The following is a 16698-nucleotide window of genomic DNA, read 5'->3' on the forward strand; positions in this document are numbered from 1 at the left end:
GGGAGTGTAAATGTACTGAATGCCAATGGAGGCCTATCTGAGGCCTTTATCAGCCATCAGCTTTCAACACAAATATCTTCATTTGTGTTCCGAAGATGAACGGAGGTCTTACGGGTGAGTAATTAATGACATAATTTTCATTTTTGGGTGAACTAACCCTTTAAGTAGCGCCAAAATATTGCTTGTCTAGAAGTAAGAACCGCTTGCATCAGGGGTTGGGGGCAGGGTTACCGTGGTCAACAAGACGAACACAAACTTGTGACCGTCATTTTTGAAAAGGCAGCTAATCAAGCTAATAACTGCTAGAATTGTAATCTCTGTCTATACAAATTATGGCGAGCTGCGCGAATGCGTTGGATTCGCTGTGTTTTGATACCGATGTAGGATCGTAAAGCCATGTGCATCAATAGTAACGCAACGTTCGCCATTATTGATGGAAGGCTTGTTCGAGATGCATCGGTGCTATGCAGACCGACCGCCATATGACATTAAAGTACAGCAAGAGCATACAACTCCTTATGCTTTTGAATCGCTCATGAGGTACTTTGATATCATAAACTGATCGGTCTGCGCAGCGCCAATGCATCTTGAACAAGCCTGGTGTGTTTTTGTTTTCCGCTGCCTCGCTAGCGTTGCTGAGAAAGATGGGACGTATACAGTGACGTAAGACTGGCTCTGTGGTGGCTCTCTAGCATGTGGAAAGACAAACCGGTTCTTAGAAGGATAGTCAGTCGAACCAACTCCGAACTGGCACTGGCACTGGCTCTGAACTAGCACCCGGTTCATGCTGGTGGAAAAGGGGTATATTTGCTTCGAAAGGGAGCAATTCGCAACCTCACCGCTAGATGCCGCTAATTTTACACACAGCACCTTTAATTGTATATGAGGTAATTCAACTAATTTATATTTAAAGGTGCATTTTTAGAACACTTTTGCTCATAGAATACACTAATTATAGTTGATTGAAAATAGGTAACTGAAATCTTTTGCTTTTGCTGCATCCACACCAGTAGGTGTCAGTATAAAGTCCAAGGCCATATCAGCACAACTACACAAACATATACCTTTAATTGTGATTATAATGAGAGTTTTTTTATGCAAGGTATTTTAAACTTGGGGATGTCTCTGCCTTACTGACCTGTGACATATCAGCATCTCCCCGGGTACTGTTTGGGTCCTGCTGTCCCAGCCTCTCTTTATAGTAAATCAGCATGGCTTCAGTCTTCTCCAGAGCCGTCCTGACCCGGTTCCTGTCTTTAGTCAGCTCCTCGGCTCGCTCCTTCAGAGCATATACTTCAACATCCTTCTTTCTAAGGAGTATGTCCCTCTCCTCCTTTTCTAAAAGGACAGCGGACACTTGTTCCTTTAGCCTTTCCCATTCCTCATTCCCTGTTGGCCCAGTTTTTATGTTCCCATTTCTTATTGTGGAATGCAATCTGTCCATCTCAGTCTGCAGCATCTGAGCCTTGGTCCTCAACCTCTCTATTTCCTGTTCCTTTCTTGTAAGGTCCCTTCTAAGTGTGTCTGTCTCTAACAAAAACTTGTCATGATGCTGATATTCAACATTTATCTCCAGGAAGTCTGATAGAGTGCCATGGCCACTATCCATCTTTAGTCCCTTGTTTTTCTTTACAGATTCTCTAAGATTATGTATTTCCTCTTCTATTTTGTTCGCCATCTCCTGTTTCTCTTTCTCTAAGGTTTCCATTTTTTCCCTCAATATCTTAGTATCTCTTTTCTCATCTTCTAACTGATCCTGCAATATAAGTCTTGCTGATTGTTCTTTATACGCCATTTCTCGAATACTCTCCAACTCAGTTTCTTTATCCTTCAGTCTCTCTGAGAATAATTCTAGTTGTCTAACTTTCTGCTCCTCCGCTTGCTGGAATCTCTCGCTTTTTCTTTTCTCATTTTCATCTCTCTCTTTCATCAATTCTATCTCCTTTTCCTTTTGCCTCAATGTTTTTCTGAGGGACTCCAATCCCTCTAACACATTTTCTTTCTCTTTATTTTCATTTTTGAGTTCCTCCCAATCTTTACTCTCTCTTATACTCGCTCTCAGTCTGTCAACTTCCTGTCTCAGCTCTCTGAATCTGTTGCTCAGTTCTTCTGCGTCTCTGGTCCTCTCTGCCACCAAAGAGCTGAGTTCAGTCCTCTGATCTTCGAGGATGTCTATTCTAGCCCTCGCTCTGGTCAGCTCAGCCTGTTTCTGCTCCACTACGCTCTTCATAGTTGTCAATTCTTCTTCTAAGTTCTCCTGTCTTTGCTGCATTTGCTCCATCTCTCGCAACCCTTCTTCATTTTTCTTCTTAAGTTGTTCCTCCTGGAGTTGCAGGGCAGACTTAAGTTCCTGTTTTTGCTTCTCTAACATCTGGACTTTGAGTAGAAGATCTTTAGCTTCAATTTGTGCCACCCGAACTCCTTCCTCTCTGTTTCGGACCAACTCATCTTTCTTTTCCTGCATCATGGACCTGAGTCGCTCTCCCTCACGATGACTCTCTTCCAGCAATTCCTTCAGGGTAGCCATCTCCTGAAGCCCTGCAATCAGCCCCTCTCGCATCTTCTGGTTTTGCTCTTCTCTTTCCTGGATCATTGACCTTGTTTGTTCTTTGGTTTTAGACAGATTAACCACCTGTTCTTGTAAAGCATCCATCTGAGTAACTAGTGCTTCTTTCCTTTCATTTGCGTCATTCAGCAAAGAGCTTATTCTGTCCTTCTCTCGCCTCTCCCGAAACGTTTCATCTCTAAGAGCCTCAATCTCTCTCTCTTTTCTTCGAAGCTCTGCCGAGAGATGGTCTCTCTCCTCCTCCAGCTCTCTAATGCGAGCCCCGAGCTTCTCCACACGCCCCACCTTTTCCTCCATCAGGATATGTTGACCTTCCTGAAGATCCTCAAGCCTGGCTCTAAGTCTTTCCCCTTCTGTTTTTTCATCTCTCAGTTGGGTCTCCAGACGCCTCCTCTCATCTTCAATCTGACTTAAAGACCTCTTCAATCTTTGTTTCTCCTCTTCACTGTTTTCTGCCTTGGATTCAAGCACCTGTGCTTCCCCTCTGCTGTTTTGCAGCAGTTGTGACAACCTTCCCACTTCTTCCAATCGTTCATCCAGCTTTCCCTTTAGTGTCTTTACATCTTCGCTTTGTTCACCTATAAGTTTCTTCAGTTCTTCAACAGTCTCCCTCTCTTGATCTAGCTCATGTTTGACCAATAGTAGCTCTTGGTTACAGTCCATAAGCCTCTCCTCTTTTTCTTTGTGCTGACATTTTTCCTTCTCCAGTGTCATCTCAATCTCTCGTAGACAGCTTGAGACTTCAAGGTTTCTCTGTTCGGCTTCATGCAGCTTTTCTCTCAGCCTTCTCATTGCTTCTTCCTCCCGGTGGACTCTATCTCTTTCCTCTTTTTCTTTTTGTTGTAAACTTTTCTTCAGTGCCCGTGCCTCCTCCTCAGTGTGTTGTAGGAGGGCACTTTGTCGTTCAAGGTCCTCTTGTTGCTCCATTCTTATCCTCCTATCCTCTTTGATCTCCTGGTTCAGTTCATCGATCTTCAGGCTCAACTGCTTCAGCTCCATCTCCTTCTGAAGGAGCTCTTCTCTCAGTATCTGCTCCCTATCTCTTTCCTCGATCTCCTGTCTTTTCTTTCTTTCTTTCTCCCTTTCCTCCAAGCTCATCCGGTCCCGTTCCATCTCGGCTAACTTGGCTTTGCACCTGTTAACCTCTTCGTGCTCTGCTTTGAGCTTCTGTTCAAACGTCTTCTGTTCTTGTGTAAATTTTGCTTGTAATTCTTTTAGCTGACTATCTCTCTCTTCCACCCTTTCTAGTGTTGCCTGTTTTTCTCGAAGGACTCCCTCCATTTTGGTAGTCAGATCCTCTAATTCTCTTTTCATTTGTTTCTCCTGTTCCTTTAGCTCTACTTGCTTCCTGTCCACCTCTTTTCGTTTCTCCATCTCCCTCTCTTTCATCTGTGAGATTTGCTCCTTTAGAAGTTCAAGTTGTTCATCCTTTAGCTGAACATCAGTCTCTAGTTTCTCTATGAGTTCTTCTAATGACTGAATTCTACCTTTGAGATCCCCAATGTCCTCTTCTCTCTTTTGTACCTTTTCCTCTTTTTCTCTAAGAAGCTCTGTCAGTTCTGTTCTCTCTCTTTCAGCAACCCAATTTATGCTCTCCTTCACTTTTTCCATGTTGCCAGCCCGTCTCTTCCACCACTCAACATTGTCTTTCGCCTCTTTCAGTCTCAGTTCAAGTGTTCTCTTTTCTGTCGACAACGCATTTTGCAATTGTTCAACATCTTTATCACTTTCTTCCACGAGTAATGATATATGTTCTTTCTCTCTCATTAGTTCTTCAACTCTGGTTTTGAGCTCTATCAAGTCTTCATCTTTCTGTTCCAACTGTCTTTGACACCTAATTTCTTTCTCCTTCTCTTGCTCATCTCTTTTCTTTTGTCGGTTTTCATTTTCTCTTATTTTCTCCATTTCTCTCTCTTTCAGTTGAGTATTATGTTTCTCTAGGGTTTCTACTCTACTCTCCAAAGTCTCTTTCTCTTGTAACTCTATTTCCAGACTTTCAATTGTTCTCTCATGCGATTGGACTTTTAATTTTAACTCATCGATATCCTCTCCTCTCTTTTGTATTTCATCCTCCTTCTTTTTCATTAGATCAGACATCTTAGCCTTCTCTCGCTCTGTGATCTTGAGGTTCTGACTTTCTTTTTCCACTCTTTCTATATACTTCTCATTTAACTCTTCTTTCTCTCTCTGAACCTTGTTTTCTCTCTCCTTCCATCTCTCAATCTCATCACATGCTTCTCTCAGTCTCAGTTCGACTGTTTTCTGCTCTGCTGCTGATTTCATATGTAGTTTCTCAAGTTCTGTGTTTCTTTTATCCAAGTGGTCTGAGAGCTCTTCTTTTTCTTTTAACAAACCATCAATCTTGTTCCTCAGTATCTCCACTTCTCCATCTTTCAGGCCAAGTTCTGTGTTCAGAGCTTCCCTTTCTTTTTGCCATCTTTCTTTCTCGGCTTTGCTCTCTTCCGCTTGTATTTTGTTTTTCTCTGTTTCTTGTTCAATGTCCCGTTGAATCCTCTTGCATTTCAGCTGCCAATTTTCCATCTCTCTTTCACTCTTCCTTCTTTCCTCCATTGCTTCTTGGTTTTCCTGTTCTCTCTGTGCTGTCTCTCTCTCCAGGTCTGTCTGTAGACATTGAATCTCTCCTAAACAATTAATTACATTTTAATTACACACACACACACACACACACACACATACACAAATAAAACAACATATTAAATTATTAAAGAGAATAATGACGTTTTTTTTATAATAAAACAATCTGACCTTGCAAGACATTTTTGGTCTGTGTGAGCGTGTCGATCTGTGTTTGTAGCTGACTGCATTGCACCTGCTCTGCTGCTGATTTCATTTGTAGTTTCTCAAGTTCTGTGTTTCTTTTATCCAAGTGGTCTGAGAGCTCTTCTTTTTCTTTTAACAAACCATCAATCTTGTTCCTCAGTATCTCCACTTCTCCATCTTTCAGGCCAAGTTCTGTGTTCAGAGCTTCCCTTTCTTTTTGCCATCTTTCTTTCTCGGCTTTGCTCTCTTCCGCTTGTATTTTGTTTTTCTCTGTTTCTTGTTCAATGTCCCGTTGAATCCTCTTGCATTTCAGCTGCCAATTTTCCACCTCTCTTTCACTCTTCCTTCTTTCCTCCATTGCTTCTTGGTTTTCCTGTTCTCTCTGTGCTGTCTCTCTCTCCAGGTCTGTCTGTAGACATTGAATCTCTCCTAAACAATTAATTACATTTTAATTACACACACACACACACACACACACACATACACAAATAAAACAACATATTAAATTATTAAAGAGAATAATGACGTTTTTTTTATAATAAAACAATCTGACCTTGCAAGACATTTTTGGTCTGTGTGAGCGTGTCCATCTGTGTTTGTAGCTGACTGCATTGCACCTGCTCTGCTGCTGATTTCATTTGTAGTTTTTCAAGTTCTGTGTTTCTTTTATCCAAGTGGTCTGAGAGCTCTTGTTTTTCTTTTAACAAACCATCAATCTTGTTCCTGAGTATCTCCACTTCTCCATCTTTCTGGCCAAGTTCTGTGTTCAGAGCTTCCCTTTCTTTTTGCCATCTTTCTTTCTCGGTTTTGCTCTCTTCCGCTTGTACTTTGTTTTTCTCTGTTTCTTGTTCAACATCCTGCTGAATCCTCTTGCATTCCAGCTGCCAATTTTCCATCTCTCTTTCACTCTTCCTTCTTTCCTCCATTGCTTCTTGGTTTTCCTGTTCTCTCTGTGCTGTCTCTCTCTCCAGGTCTGTCTGTAGACATTGAATCTCTCCTAAACAATTAATTACATTTTAATTACACGCACACAAATAAAAAAACATATTAAATCATTAAAGAGAATAATTACGTTTTTTTTATAATAAGACAATCTGACCTTGCAAGACATCTTTGGTCTGTGTGAGCGTGTCCACCTGTGTTTGTAGCTGACTGCATTGCACCTGCTCTGCTGCTGATTTCATTTGTAGTTTCTCAAGTTCTGTGTTTCTTTTATCCAAGTGGTCTGAGAGCTCTTCTTTTTCTTTTAACAAACCATCAATCTTGTTCCTCAGTATCTCCACTTCTCCATCTTTCTGGCCAAGTTCTGTGTTCAGAGCTTCCCTTTCTTTTTGCCATCTTTCTTTCTCGGTTTTGCTCTCTTCCGCTTGTACTTTGTTTTTCTCTGTTTCTTGTTCAATGTCCTGCTGAATCCTCTTGCATTCCAGCTGCCAATTTTCCATCTCTCTTTCACTCTTCCTTCTTTCCTCCATTGCTTCTTGGTTTTCCTGTTCTCTCTGTGCTGTCTCTCTCTCCAGGTCTGTCTGTAGACATTGAATCTCTCCTAAACAATTAATTACATTTTAATTACACGCACACAAATAAAACAACATATTAAATCATTAAAGAGAATAGTGAAGTTTTTTTTGTATAATAAAACAATCTGACCTTGCAAGACATCTTTGGTCTGTGTGAGCGTGTCCACTTGTGTTTGTAGCTGACTGCATTGCACTTCCAGACCTGAGGCTTGTTTATGAACCTGAGCAATCTGCTTCTGGAGACATGCCACCACACCTCTGAAGAGAGACAGCAGCAGGTTAGAAACTAATAGGGCATTGGTACAAAAAAATGGTTCATTCAAAATAAATATTAATACAAATATCTATTTAAAAAAATACATATGTAATCCGTTTGATCTATTTCTGTTTTTTTGTTCAACCTATCCAGTCATACAGATATAACATAATATTTATGTTTATGTTTATGTTGATTTTATAGGTAACAACCTATACCAAAAATTTTCTCCTAAAGCACACACTGCCTCTTGAAAAGAACAGAATTTTGATCTGTTAGTATGTTGTTTTATAAGAGAGTCTTTTTCAATCAAATAAACAGACTATACCTGAGTTCCTCTTTGACTTGAGTGAGCTCCTCCTTTTCTCTCTCCAGTATACATACTGTGTCCTCTAGTCTCTGGCTCTCTCTCATTAGGTCATCTCTCTCTCGTTCAGCTCTTCTCTGTTGCTCTGCTGCTTTGAGTAGCTCCGCCTGGACACTCTGCAGCTCCTTCAACATCGTGCTGCACTGTTCAGTTAACTGACACCCAAACACATCACTGTCCATGAGTGGACCCAAAACACAAAATGTATTCAAAAACAGGAGAAAATGTGCATAGGATAATGTACAGTAATGACCTTTCACCTCATATTGCACAGCTACTCAAAGATTTATTTTTTATTATAATTATAAATACATTTTATTTTACCATTAGTGCATTTTTAGTAAATATTGAGTAAAAACATCATATACAGGTGCATCTCAATAAATTAAAATGTCGTGGAAAAGTTCATTTATTTCAGGATTCAACTTAAAAGGTGAAACTAATATATTATATAGACTCATTGCATGCAAAGTGAGATATTTCAAGCCTTTATTTGTCATAATTTTGATGATTATGGCTTACAGCTTATGAAAACCCAAATTCAAAATCTCAGAAAATGTACGTGAAATATTCAGAAATATTACATGAAATCAATTTAAAAAAAAGGATTTTAAATACAGAATTGTCGGCCCTCTGAAAAGTATAAATCATGCATATGTACAGTACTTGGTTTGGGCCCCTTTTGCATGAATTACTGCCTCAATGCGGTGTGGCATGGATGCTTTCAGCCTGTGGCACTGCTGAGATGTTATGGAATGGATGGACAGACCAGGATGCTTCAATAGTGGCCTTCAGCTCTTCTGCATTGTTCGATCTCATGTCTCTCATCTTTCTCTTGGCAATGCCCCATAGATTCTCTATGGGGTCCAGGTCAGGCGGGTTTGCTGGCCAATCAAGCACAGTAATCCCATGGTCATTGAACCAGGTTTTGGTACTTTTTGGCAGTTTGGGCAGGTGCCAAGTCCTGCTGGAAAATGAAGTCAGCATCTCCATAAAGCTCGTCTGCTGAAGGAAGCATGAAGTGCTCTAAAATGTCATGGTATACGGGTGTGTTGCCTCTGGTCTTAATAAAGCACAGTGGACCAACACCAGCCGATGACATGGCTCCCCAAACCAACACAGACTGTGGAAACTTCACACTTGACTTCAAGCATCTTGGACTGTGTGCCTCTCCCTTCTTCCTCCAGACTCTGGGACCTTGGTTTCCAAATGAGATGCAAAATTTGCTCTCATCAGAAGAGAGGGCTGAACCACTGAGCAACAGACCAGTTCTTTATCGCTTTAGCCCAGGAAAGACGCTTCTGACGACATTTGAAGCCCATGTCCAGGATCCGTCTGTGTGTGGTGGCTCTTGATGCAGTAACTCCAGCCTCAGTCCCCTCCTTGTGAAGCTCCCCCACACATTTGAATGGCCGTTTCCTGACAATCCTCTCCAGGCTGCGGTCATCCCTGAAGCTTGTGCACCTTTTTCTTCCACACTTTTCCCTTTATATTAATATGCTTTGATAAAGCATCCAACTTCTTTTGCAATTACCTTTTGAGGCTTTCCCTCCTTGTGGAGGGTGTCAGTGATGGTTTTCTGCACAGCTGTCAGGTCAGCAGTCTTCCCCATGATTGTGAATTGTACTGAACCAGACTGAGAGAACATTTAAAGGCTCAGGAACCCTTTGCAGATGTTTTGGATTAATTAGCTGATTAGAGTGTGACACTTTGAGCCTACAATACTGAACCTTTTCCCAATATTCTAATTTTTTGAGATTTTGATTTTGGGGGTTTCATAAGCTGCAAGCCATACTCATCAAAATTATAACAAATAAAGGCTTGAAATATCTCACTTTGCATGCAACGAGTCTATATATTAGTTCGTTGAATTACTGAAAAAAAAAGAACTTTTCCACGACATTCTAATTTATTGAGATGCACCTGTATATAGAAAGTGATAATTACTTGGAAGCTTGTCACCTTGCACCTAGTTAGAACACTGTATAATGTTTAGTTTTCAAAAAAGTACTGTTTTTTTAATATAGTTGGCAAGCAGTCAATGTCTGAGTTTCTCACCTCTGCAATCCTTTGTTCATCTTTCCTCTTCTCTTCTGTAAAAGCAGTCACCTCCCTCTCTCTGTCCTCCCTCTCGGTCTCCAGCTCATTCTCCAGCTCTCTCTCTCTGTCTCTGAGCTGCTGCAGCGTTTTCAGATCCGTCTCTCTCCGTTCCCTGGAACACAGAGGGATCATCAACACAATTGCAGTAAAGCATCACTGGCTGTGAATAAACAGGGCTAGCATACTACAGCCAAATATAACAGCTGTTGAGATAAACTCAGACATTTATAGTGTCATCTAAAAGCCCCATGTATTCATTAGTATTCCTACCAAAATCCTACTCGCTCATTAGAGACCTGATTAGCTGTTATTTAGAGTCACAGGCACACTTCAGCTGCCTATTAAACAAACACCTTTTATTCTGCCTTGTGCATGACAAGCAGGTAAAGGTTGAGGGTAGGCAATATGAACAAATATTTATATCAAGCTATTCTTAGTTTAGTAGTAATATAAGTATATACTTTAAAAAAGGTATTCAAGCTAAACGTTTATTTGATCAAAAAAACTGTAATATTGTGAATTAGTATTACAATTAAAAATAACTGTTTCTATTTGAATATATAATTTATTCCTGTGATGATAAAAAACAGCATTTATTTGAAATAGAAAAATGTTGTAACAATGTAAACGTCTTTATTGTTTTATCAATTGAATGCGTCCCTGCTGAATAAAAGTATACAATATACTAGAAATGTCCATGGCTTTTACATTAATAATACACTTATAGCTTTTTCATCAGCTGACTTGACTTGGTTTTTAAATGTCACAATGTCGCACCTAAGTTCATTGGCCTCTAGAGACGCAGTCTTCACTTCCCTGCACAGACCCGCCATCTCTGCGCCAAATGACTGGATCTGGGCCTGGGCTTCTGCCACCTCCGTTTCCAGCTAAGGGGTCAGGAAGACAAAAATCACACCTCTCATCCCTCCATCCCAAACTTGGCCCAACCAGCAACGCAATCTGGCAATGGATCAAGTAATTAAAGGCAAGAGGCATGTGACAGCTTGCGGGGATTTGGTCATGTCCCTAGGCAGTATAAGTGATCTAAGCTAAAGATGGGCTAAACCTGCGTGCCAGACCTGCAGAGCACGAACACTGAGTTCTCTCTTGTCCTTGGCCAGAGCTTCATTTAAAGTTGCCATTTTCTCCAGGGTATCTCGACTTTCTGCCAGCTCTCTCTTGAGCTGGGTTTGACTGGAGGATAGGGCCAGTAATGACTCCCGTGCCTGGAAGGGTTGAGAGCAGGAAAACAACATAAAGGAACAACATAAAGGGATGATGGAAAATTTTGGAAGGGTGACGAAATAAAGGATGTGAAACAACACAACTCATTCAAAACTCCATGAGCTCATTTTAACAGGCAGGACTCAATGAGAAGTGCCTGATTTGAGAGAGTTTCGGGTCAGTTTACACAACCGTCACATGATCCATGATCACTACATTCTGCATTCATTAATCATGTTTATGCCTTACAAACATATTAATAATTGTAATAATATTTCACATTATTATTTTTGCTCAAATGCAGCCTTTGTGAGTAGAAGAGACTTCCGAAAACATTAAAAACAATTATTTTGAACAGTAGTGTATATAGCTGGCAACCATTAGTGAGGTTTTGTCAAAATTGCGAGAATGATTTGTGACAGTCATGCCTCTCTCCACTGTAATAATATCAGTTTACCTTCAGTAAAGAATCTTTAGTGTCAACTGTCTCTTGCTCAGCTCGTGCTCTGTCCAGCTCCTCTCTCTCTAGTGCCCCCTGCAGGCTGTGCAGCTCCAGACGGGTGCGAGTCTCTCTCTCACACAGCTGAGCGGCCTCTAGCATTTCTGCCTCCATGCTGATTTACAAATAGACTTCATTTACCAGCAAAATTTAGCATCATAAGCATGACTAAACAGTGCTCTAATGACATGTCCAGCATTACATTAAGGTGGAATTGATGGACAAGCATACCGTTTCTGTCTCTCTCTCTCCAGCTGGATTCTCTCCTCCTCCTCCTTCTCTCTCTGTCGTCTCATATGTTCCATCTCCTGTCTCAGCTCCTCGATAAGTCTCTCAGTCTCTTCCATCTGACTGCGCAAACTAGTCACCATCTCCTTCTCACTGTCACACATAACACCTCCATAGATTACTCTTCCATATTCAACCATGTCAGTGTACAGCAATTACAGTTTTACAGTTAAGGCTGATACAGATAAGCCAATAATTATTTGCAATGGCCTCTAGCTAAATTCAATGTCAAAATACTCTACCGTTCAAAAGTTTGGGGGGTTGGTAAGGTTTTGTAATAGCTTTGAAAGAAGTCTCTTATGCTCACCAAGTCTGCATTTATTTAATAAAAAATACAGTAAAACAGTAATATTGTGAAATATTATTACAATTTAAAATAACGTTTTTCTATTTTAATATATTTTAAATGTATTTTATTCCTGTGATGGTAAACTACATTTTCAGCTTCATTTTTCCAGTCTTCAGTGTCACATGATCCTTCAGAAATCATTATAATATGCACATTTTCTGGTCAAGAAACACTTCTTATTATATTTATTATGTTGAAAACAGTTGTGCCGCTTATTTTTTTAATGAAAACCATGGTAAATTTTTTCAGGATTATTTGGTGAATAGAAAGTTCAAAAGAACAGCATTTATTTGAAACAGAAATATTTTGTTACATTATAAATATTTATTGTCACTTTTGATACATTTAATATGTCCTTGCTGAATAAAAGTATTAATTTCTTTAAAATAATGGTACTGACCCCAACTTTTTGAACAGTAATGTAAATTAAAAAATAAAACATTAAATTGTTTTAATTTTAAATGCTCCAAGTAAATACAGGTACTGCAACATTATAATGTACAATATGAAACATTTAGCAAATTTGACATTTAACAGTGCTATTAAATTATAAGCATTTAAAAAAATGTATTTAAGTAAGAGTTAAATTAACATTTAAATGTAAATTTTCGAAAATTAGCTTACACAATTAACCAATAACGCTAAATAAAAATAATATCAGCTGAAACCCAATATGGTTCAAATATTTTGTAAATAACCTAAATAGATGTTATATTACAACTAAAATGTTTAAATAAATAAAAATAATTAATCATCTCACGTAACCCCTAAAGGTAGAATTTGGAAATATTAAAAGGTAAAAGTGTATTTGTATGATTTATGATAATGAGATAATGAAGCATTTATCACCTGTTCAGTAGTTCCTGTGTGTGTTTCATCTGAAGTGCTCGCTGATCGGTCTGTTCCTGAAGCTCCGCCCTCTCACTCTCCAACTGCGTGATTCGCTGCTCCAGTGATTCTTTCTCTGTCCCAAGTCTACGCAAGCTCATTTGAGCATCCTGACAAAAAAGACCAGGCTTACTAAGAGGGCTTTGTGACAAGATATTATATTTGGATGAAAGATTAGGAAGCCATTGTTATTGTTTGGAAGACCAGGAACATGTATTAAAGGGTTAGTTCACTCAAAAATGAAAATTCTGTCATTAATTGCTGACCCTCGTGTCGTTCGACACCCGTAAAACCTTTGTTCATCTTCGGAACACAAATGAAGATATTTTTGTTGAAATTCGATGGCTCAGAAAGGCCTCCATTGGCAGCACTGAAATTTACACTCACAAGATCCATAAAAGGTACTAAAGACGTCGTTACAAAGTCCATCTCACTACAGTGGTTCTACAATAATTTTATGAAGCGACGAGAATAGTTTTTGTGCGCAAAAAAATCTAAATAAGTTTATTCAACAAACAAGTTTCTGTCTTCCGCCTAGGCCTTCGAACTCATGAAGCACCACGACGCATGCGCGAGAATATGCCAGTAGCTTGTGGCTGTGTTGCAGCCGCTTCCATCTCTTGCAGTTCACTTTCTGTATATTCAGGTTAGAATGGGCAAAAAAATGCAAATCCTCCTCTTCGTCGAAATCTGCTGACATATTTACGAATGATGTTTGATGTACAGAACGATCAATGTAGAATTCAACAGCTTAGCTACGGCGCGTCTTCCTTGACTTGTAAACAAAGCTCCTCGCTTCCAGGTCATGTGTCGGAACGCCGGCTCTACTTAATATTCTCGCGCATGAGTCGTGGTGCTTCGTGAATTTACGAATTCAGGCCTAGGCGGAAGACAGAAACTGGTTGAACAAAGTCGTTATTTAGATTTTTTTTTTTTTCGCACAAAAACTATTCTCGTCGCTTCATAAAATTATTGTAGAACCACTGTAGTGAGATGGACTTTGTAACGACGTCTTTAGTACCTTTTATGGGCCTTGAGAGTGTACAGTGCATTGTGCCAATGGAGACCTTTCTGAGCCATCGGATTTCAACAAAAATATCTTAATTTGTGTTCCGAATATGAACGGAGGTCTTACGGGTGTCGAACGACATGAGGGTAAGCAATTAATGACAGAATGAACATTTTTGGGTTAACTAACCCTTTAAAGGGGCTATAAGTAGAATTCAAAAACCCTTGTTATTAGTGACACCGGTGCTCATTAAGTGAACTGCAGCCAGCAAATTTTTGCTCGTGTTCGCATTAATGCACATTGTGTATGTGATGTGATTAAAGGTCCCAATATACGCATGGAAAAGTAATTTTTTTGTTCTTCGCTCAAAAGTAAAAAGAAGTTGGAAATAGAAATAACGAAATAAACAAGCGTTAAGAAAGCATCTGATCATAGCAACGTGGATATGTTTCCTGCTAGCAATTCAACGGCATTATGTCGACAGATGAGGTAATTAAAATTATGTTATGATAGTTTGATTATAAAGTATATTTGAGACCATAGACTTTGTAGATCAATCCCTTTTCTTTGCATGACACATCGACATTAAAGTACAGAATTGTTCTTTTGGCATTATCCTGAACATTTTATAAGCATCCATTTTGTAAGACTGAACAGAAGAGAGTGTGTGTATACGTCACATCGTCATGATTTCCCGGCAAAAAGTCTACAGGCTTTCATAGAAAACCTAGGAAGTTGGGGAAGGTCACGTTTTTTTTAAAGGGAAGGTTTACCCAAAACAATTTACATTTTGTCATAATTTACTTTGTTCCAAACCTGTATGAGTTTCTTTCTTCTGTTGAAAACAAAAGAAGATATTTTGAAGAATGCTGGTAATCAAACAGTTGACGGTAGCGACTGACTTCCGCAGCACTGAATCGGGCAAATTGCCGGCGACATGAGACTGACGAGAGCCGACGTGTGGAACACACCGCAAAAATGTTGTGTGTCCCGGCCGGGACAACTTGAGGGTGAGTAAATGATGACAATTTAAATTTTTGGGTGAACTATACCTACAAGCTGTTTACACAGTGGCAATAAAGAAAGCAATTAATACGTGAAAATTCTTACATATAGCCCCTTTAAGAAAGTAAATAGGGTCAATGCTGATGTCACGTTGACCAACCTGTACTTCCTGTTGTCTCCATTGCAGGGCAGTCTCAGCTTGAGCAATGACAGAGAGGACAGAAGACAGTCCTTCACAAGACACATCATCTGCAGACAGAAAGCCAGACTGCCCACTCATCTGCTGAGAGCTGAGAACCCTCGACTGAACAAAAAGAGAGTGAACACATGAATTCATCCATGCTTCACTACTATAATCACAATTAATTTCCTGCTCCTATGCTGACTCACCAGTGTCCTGATAGCATGTCTGACAGACTCGAAATTTCTTTCCATTTCTATCTGTCTCTGCCACTTTCTCTCTTGCTCTTGTTCTTTCTCCATCTCTTGCCTGTGTCTCCTCTCCATCTCTGCCTCCTGCGTCTCCCTTTCAGATTCAAGAGTTTTTATTGTCATATTCAGCTCTGTTATCCTGAAAAAAACACACAGTACAATATACTAAAACACTGTAATACATCTTGTAAAATTGTAAGACTTTATATCTAGAATTTTTTTTAATAATGCAGTGAAATAAATTATTTATTTATTTATGATTTAATGCCATATCAGCAACAATGGCTATATTCATGGCAATCAGCAGTATCACTTCAATACATTGTTTACAATAATTTAACAATTTTGTCTTAAAAACAATCACTATACAATCAAATCAGGCATATATACACCAATAACAACAACAGTAATAATAACACCAATTACATAGAATCTTTCAATATAATATTTGACAGAAATTCTAAAATGACTCCAGGAGAAAGCTTTTTAAAAATGTCCATTAATGTGTTTTCTGAATAAAGTGAAAGAAATTATGATGATTCAAGATTTTACATAAATGTATCACCAGCAAAATCACTGCAAATATATTGTGAATACTTGAAATAATGCAGTAGAGAATTAATGTTGTGTGGACCCTGTAATGACCTGTTCCTGAGTTCCAGAGTCTCTGACTCGAGGTTGAATTTTAATTCAGTCGACTTCCTGTCTTCATGATTCAGATCATCAAGAGAGAGCGGCCCCTGGGTGGAAGAGAGGGGTTGCGCTGTAGTGGAGTGGGCTATATGGAAGTCATGGGGCAGCGTGGGAGCCAATTGAGGAGAAGTCCATACAGAGAGGAGAGATGAGGAGAGACGAGAGAACTCTGCTCTCAGCTCCCACAGATCTCTGTGGCACAAAAACACAACACATTCAATGGAGTATAAAGAGCACTGACATTCAAAAGTTTGGGGTCAGTAAGATTTTTCCTTCTTGGAGGAAAAGAAAATACTTTTATTCAGCAAGGACGCATTAAATTGATTAAAAGCAGATGTGTAAAGAGTACCCCGAAAACCATACTTGAGTAAAAGTACAGATTCCTTACAGCGAAAATGACTCCATTACAAGTTACAAGTCACCAATTCCAATACAACTTGAGTAAAAGTCTAGGAGTATCTGATTTTAGCAATACTTAAAGGAACTGTATGTAGGATTGTGGCCAAAACTGGTACTGCAATCACTTTCAAATTACTGTAGAGCGGTGTATTCCCTCTCCCCCTCCTTAGACATTTTTTATCCAAAAAGTTTGTAGCTGCAACTGTGGTAACTAGAGCAGAGCTGGCAACCCGGATGCCGAAACACTACTGACTTCGTGATTGGTAGATAGGCGGAGGGTGGCGCTACAGGCCAAAACACAACGTGTCAACATCAACATCAGTTG

General features: G+C 39.5%; 1 protein-coding gene across 1 annotated transcript in view; it reads right to left on the reverse strand.

Moving 5' to 3' along the window:
* LOC307129041 (uncharacterized protein) overlaps positions 1–16698 on the reverse strand; it is a 31552-nt gene that overhangs the window by 3689 nt on the left and 11165 nt on the right. Inside the window, exons 8-22 of the mRNA XM_079821155.1 lie at positions 15927–16166; positions 15240–15420; positions 15010–15153; positions 12797–12945; positions 11542–11691; positions 11269–11425; positions 10667–10813; positions 10365–10474; positions 9546–9699; positions 7449–7642; positions 6995–7122; positions 6447–6890; positions 5901–6344; positions 5333–5776; positions 1139–5208 (exon numbers count right to left, since the gene is read on the reverse strand). Coding sequence (XP_079677281.1) covers positions 1139–5208; positions 5333–5776; positions 5901–6344; positions 6447–6890; positions 6995–7122; positions 7449–7642; positions 9546–9699; positions 10365–10474; positions 10667–10813; positions 11269–11425; positions 11542–11691; positions 12797–12945; positions 15010–15153; positions 15240–15420; positions 15927–16166 — 7156 coding nt within the window. The remainder of the gene's footprint in view (positions 1–1138; positions 5209–5332; positions 5777–5900; positions 6345–6446; positions 6891–6994; positions 7123–7448; positions 7643–9545; positions 9700–10364; positions 10475–10666; positions 10814–11268; positions 11426–11541; positions 11692–12796; positions 12946–15009; positions 15154–15239; positions 15421–15926; positions 16167–16698) is intronic.

The sequence above is a fragment of the Gobio gobio genome, assembly GCF_949357685.1.
Source record: "Gobio gobio genome assembly, chromosome: 7".
Taxonomy (NCBI): Eukaryota; Metazoa; Chordata; class Actinopteri; order Cypriniformes; family Gobionidae; genus Gobio; species Gobio gobio.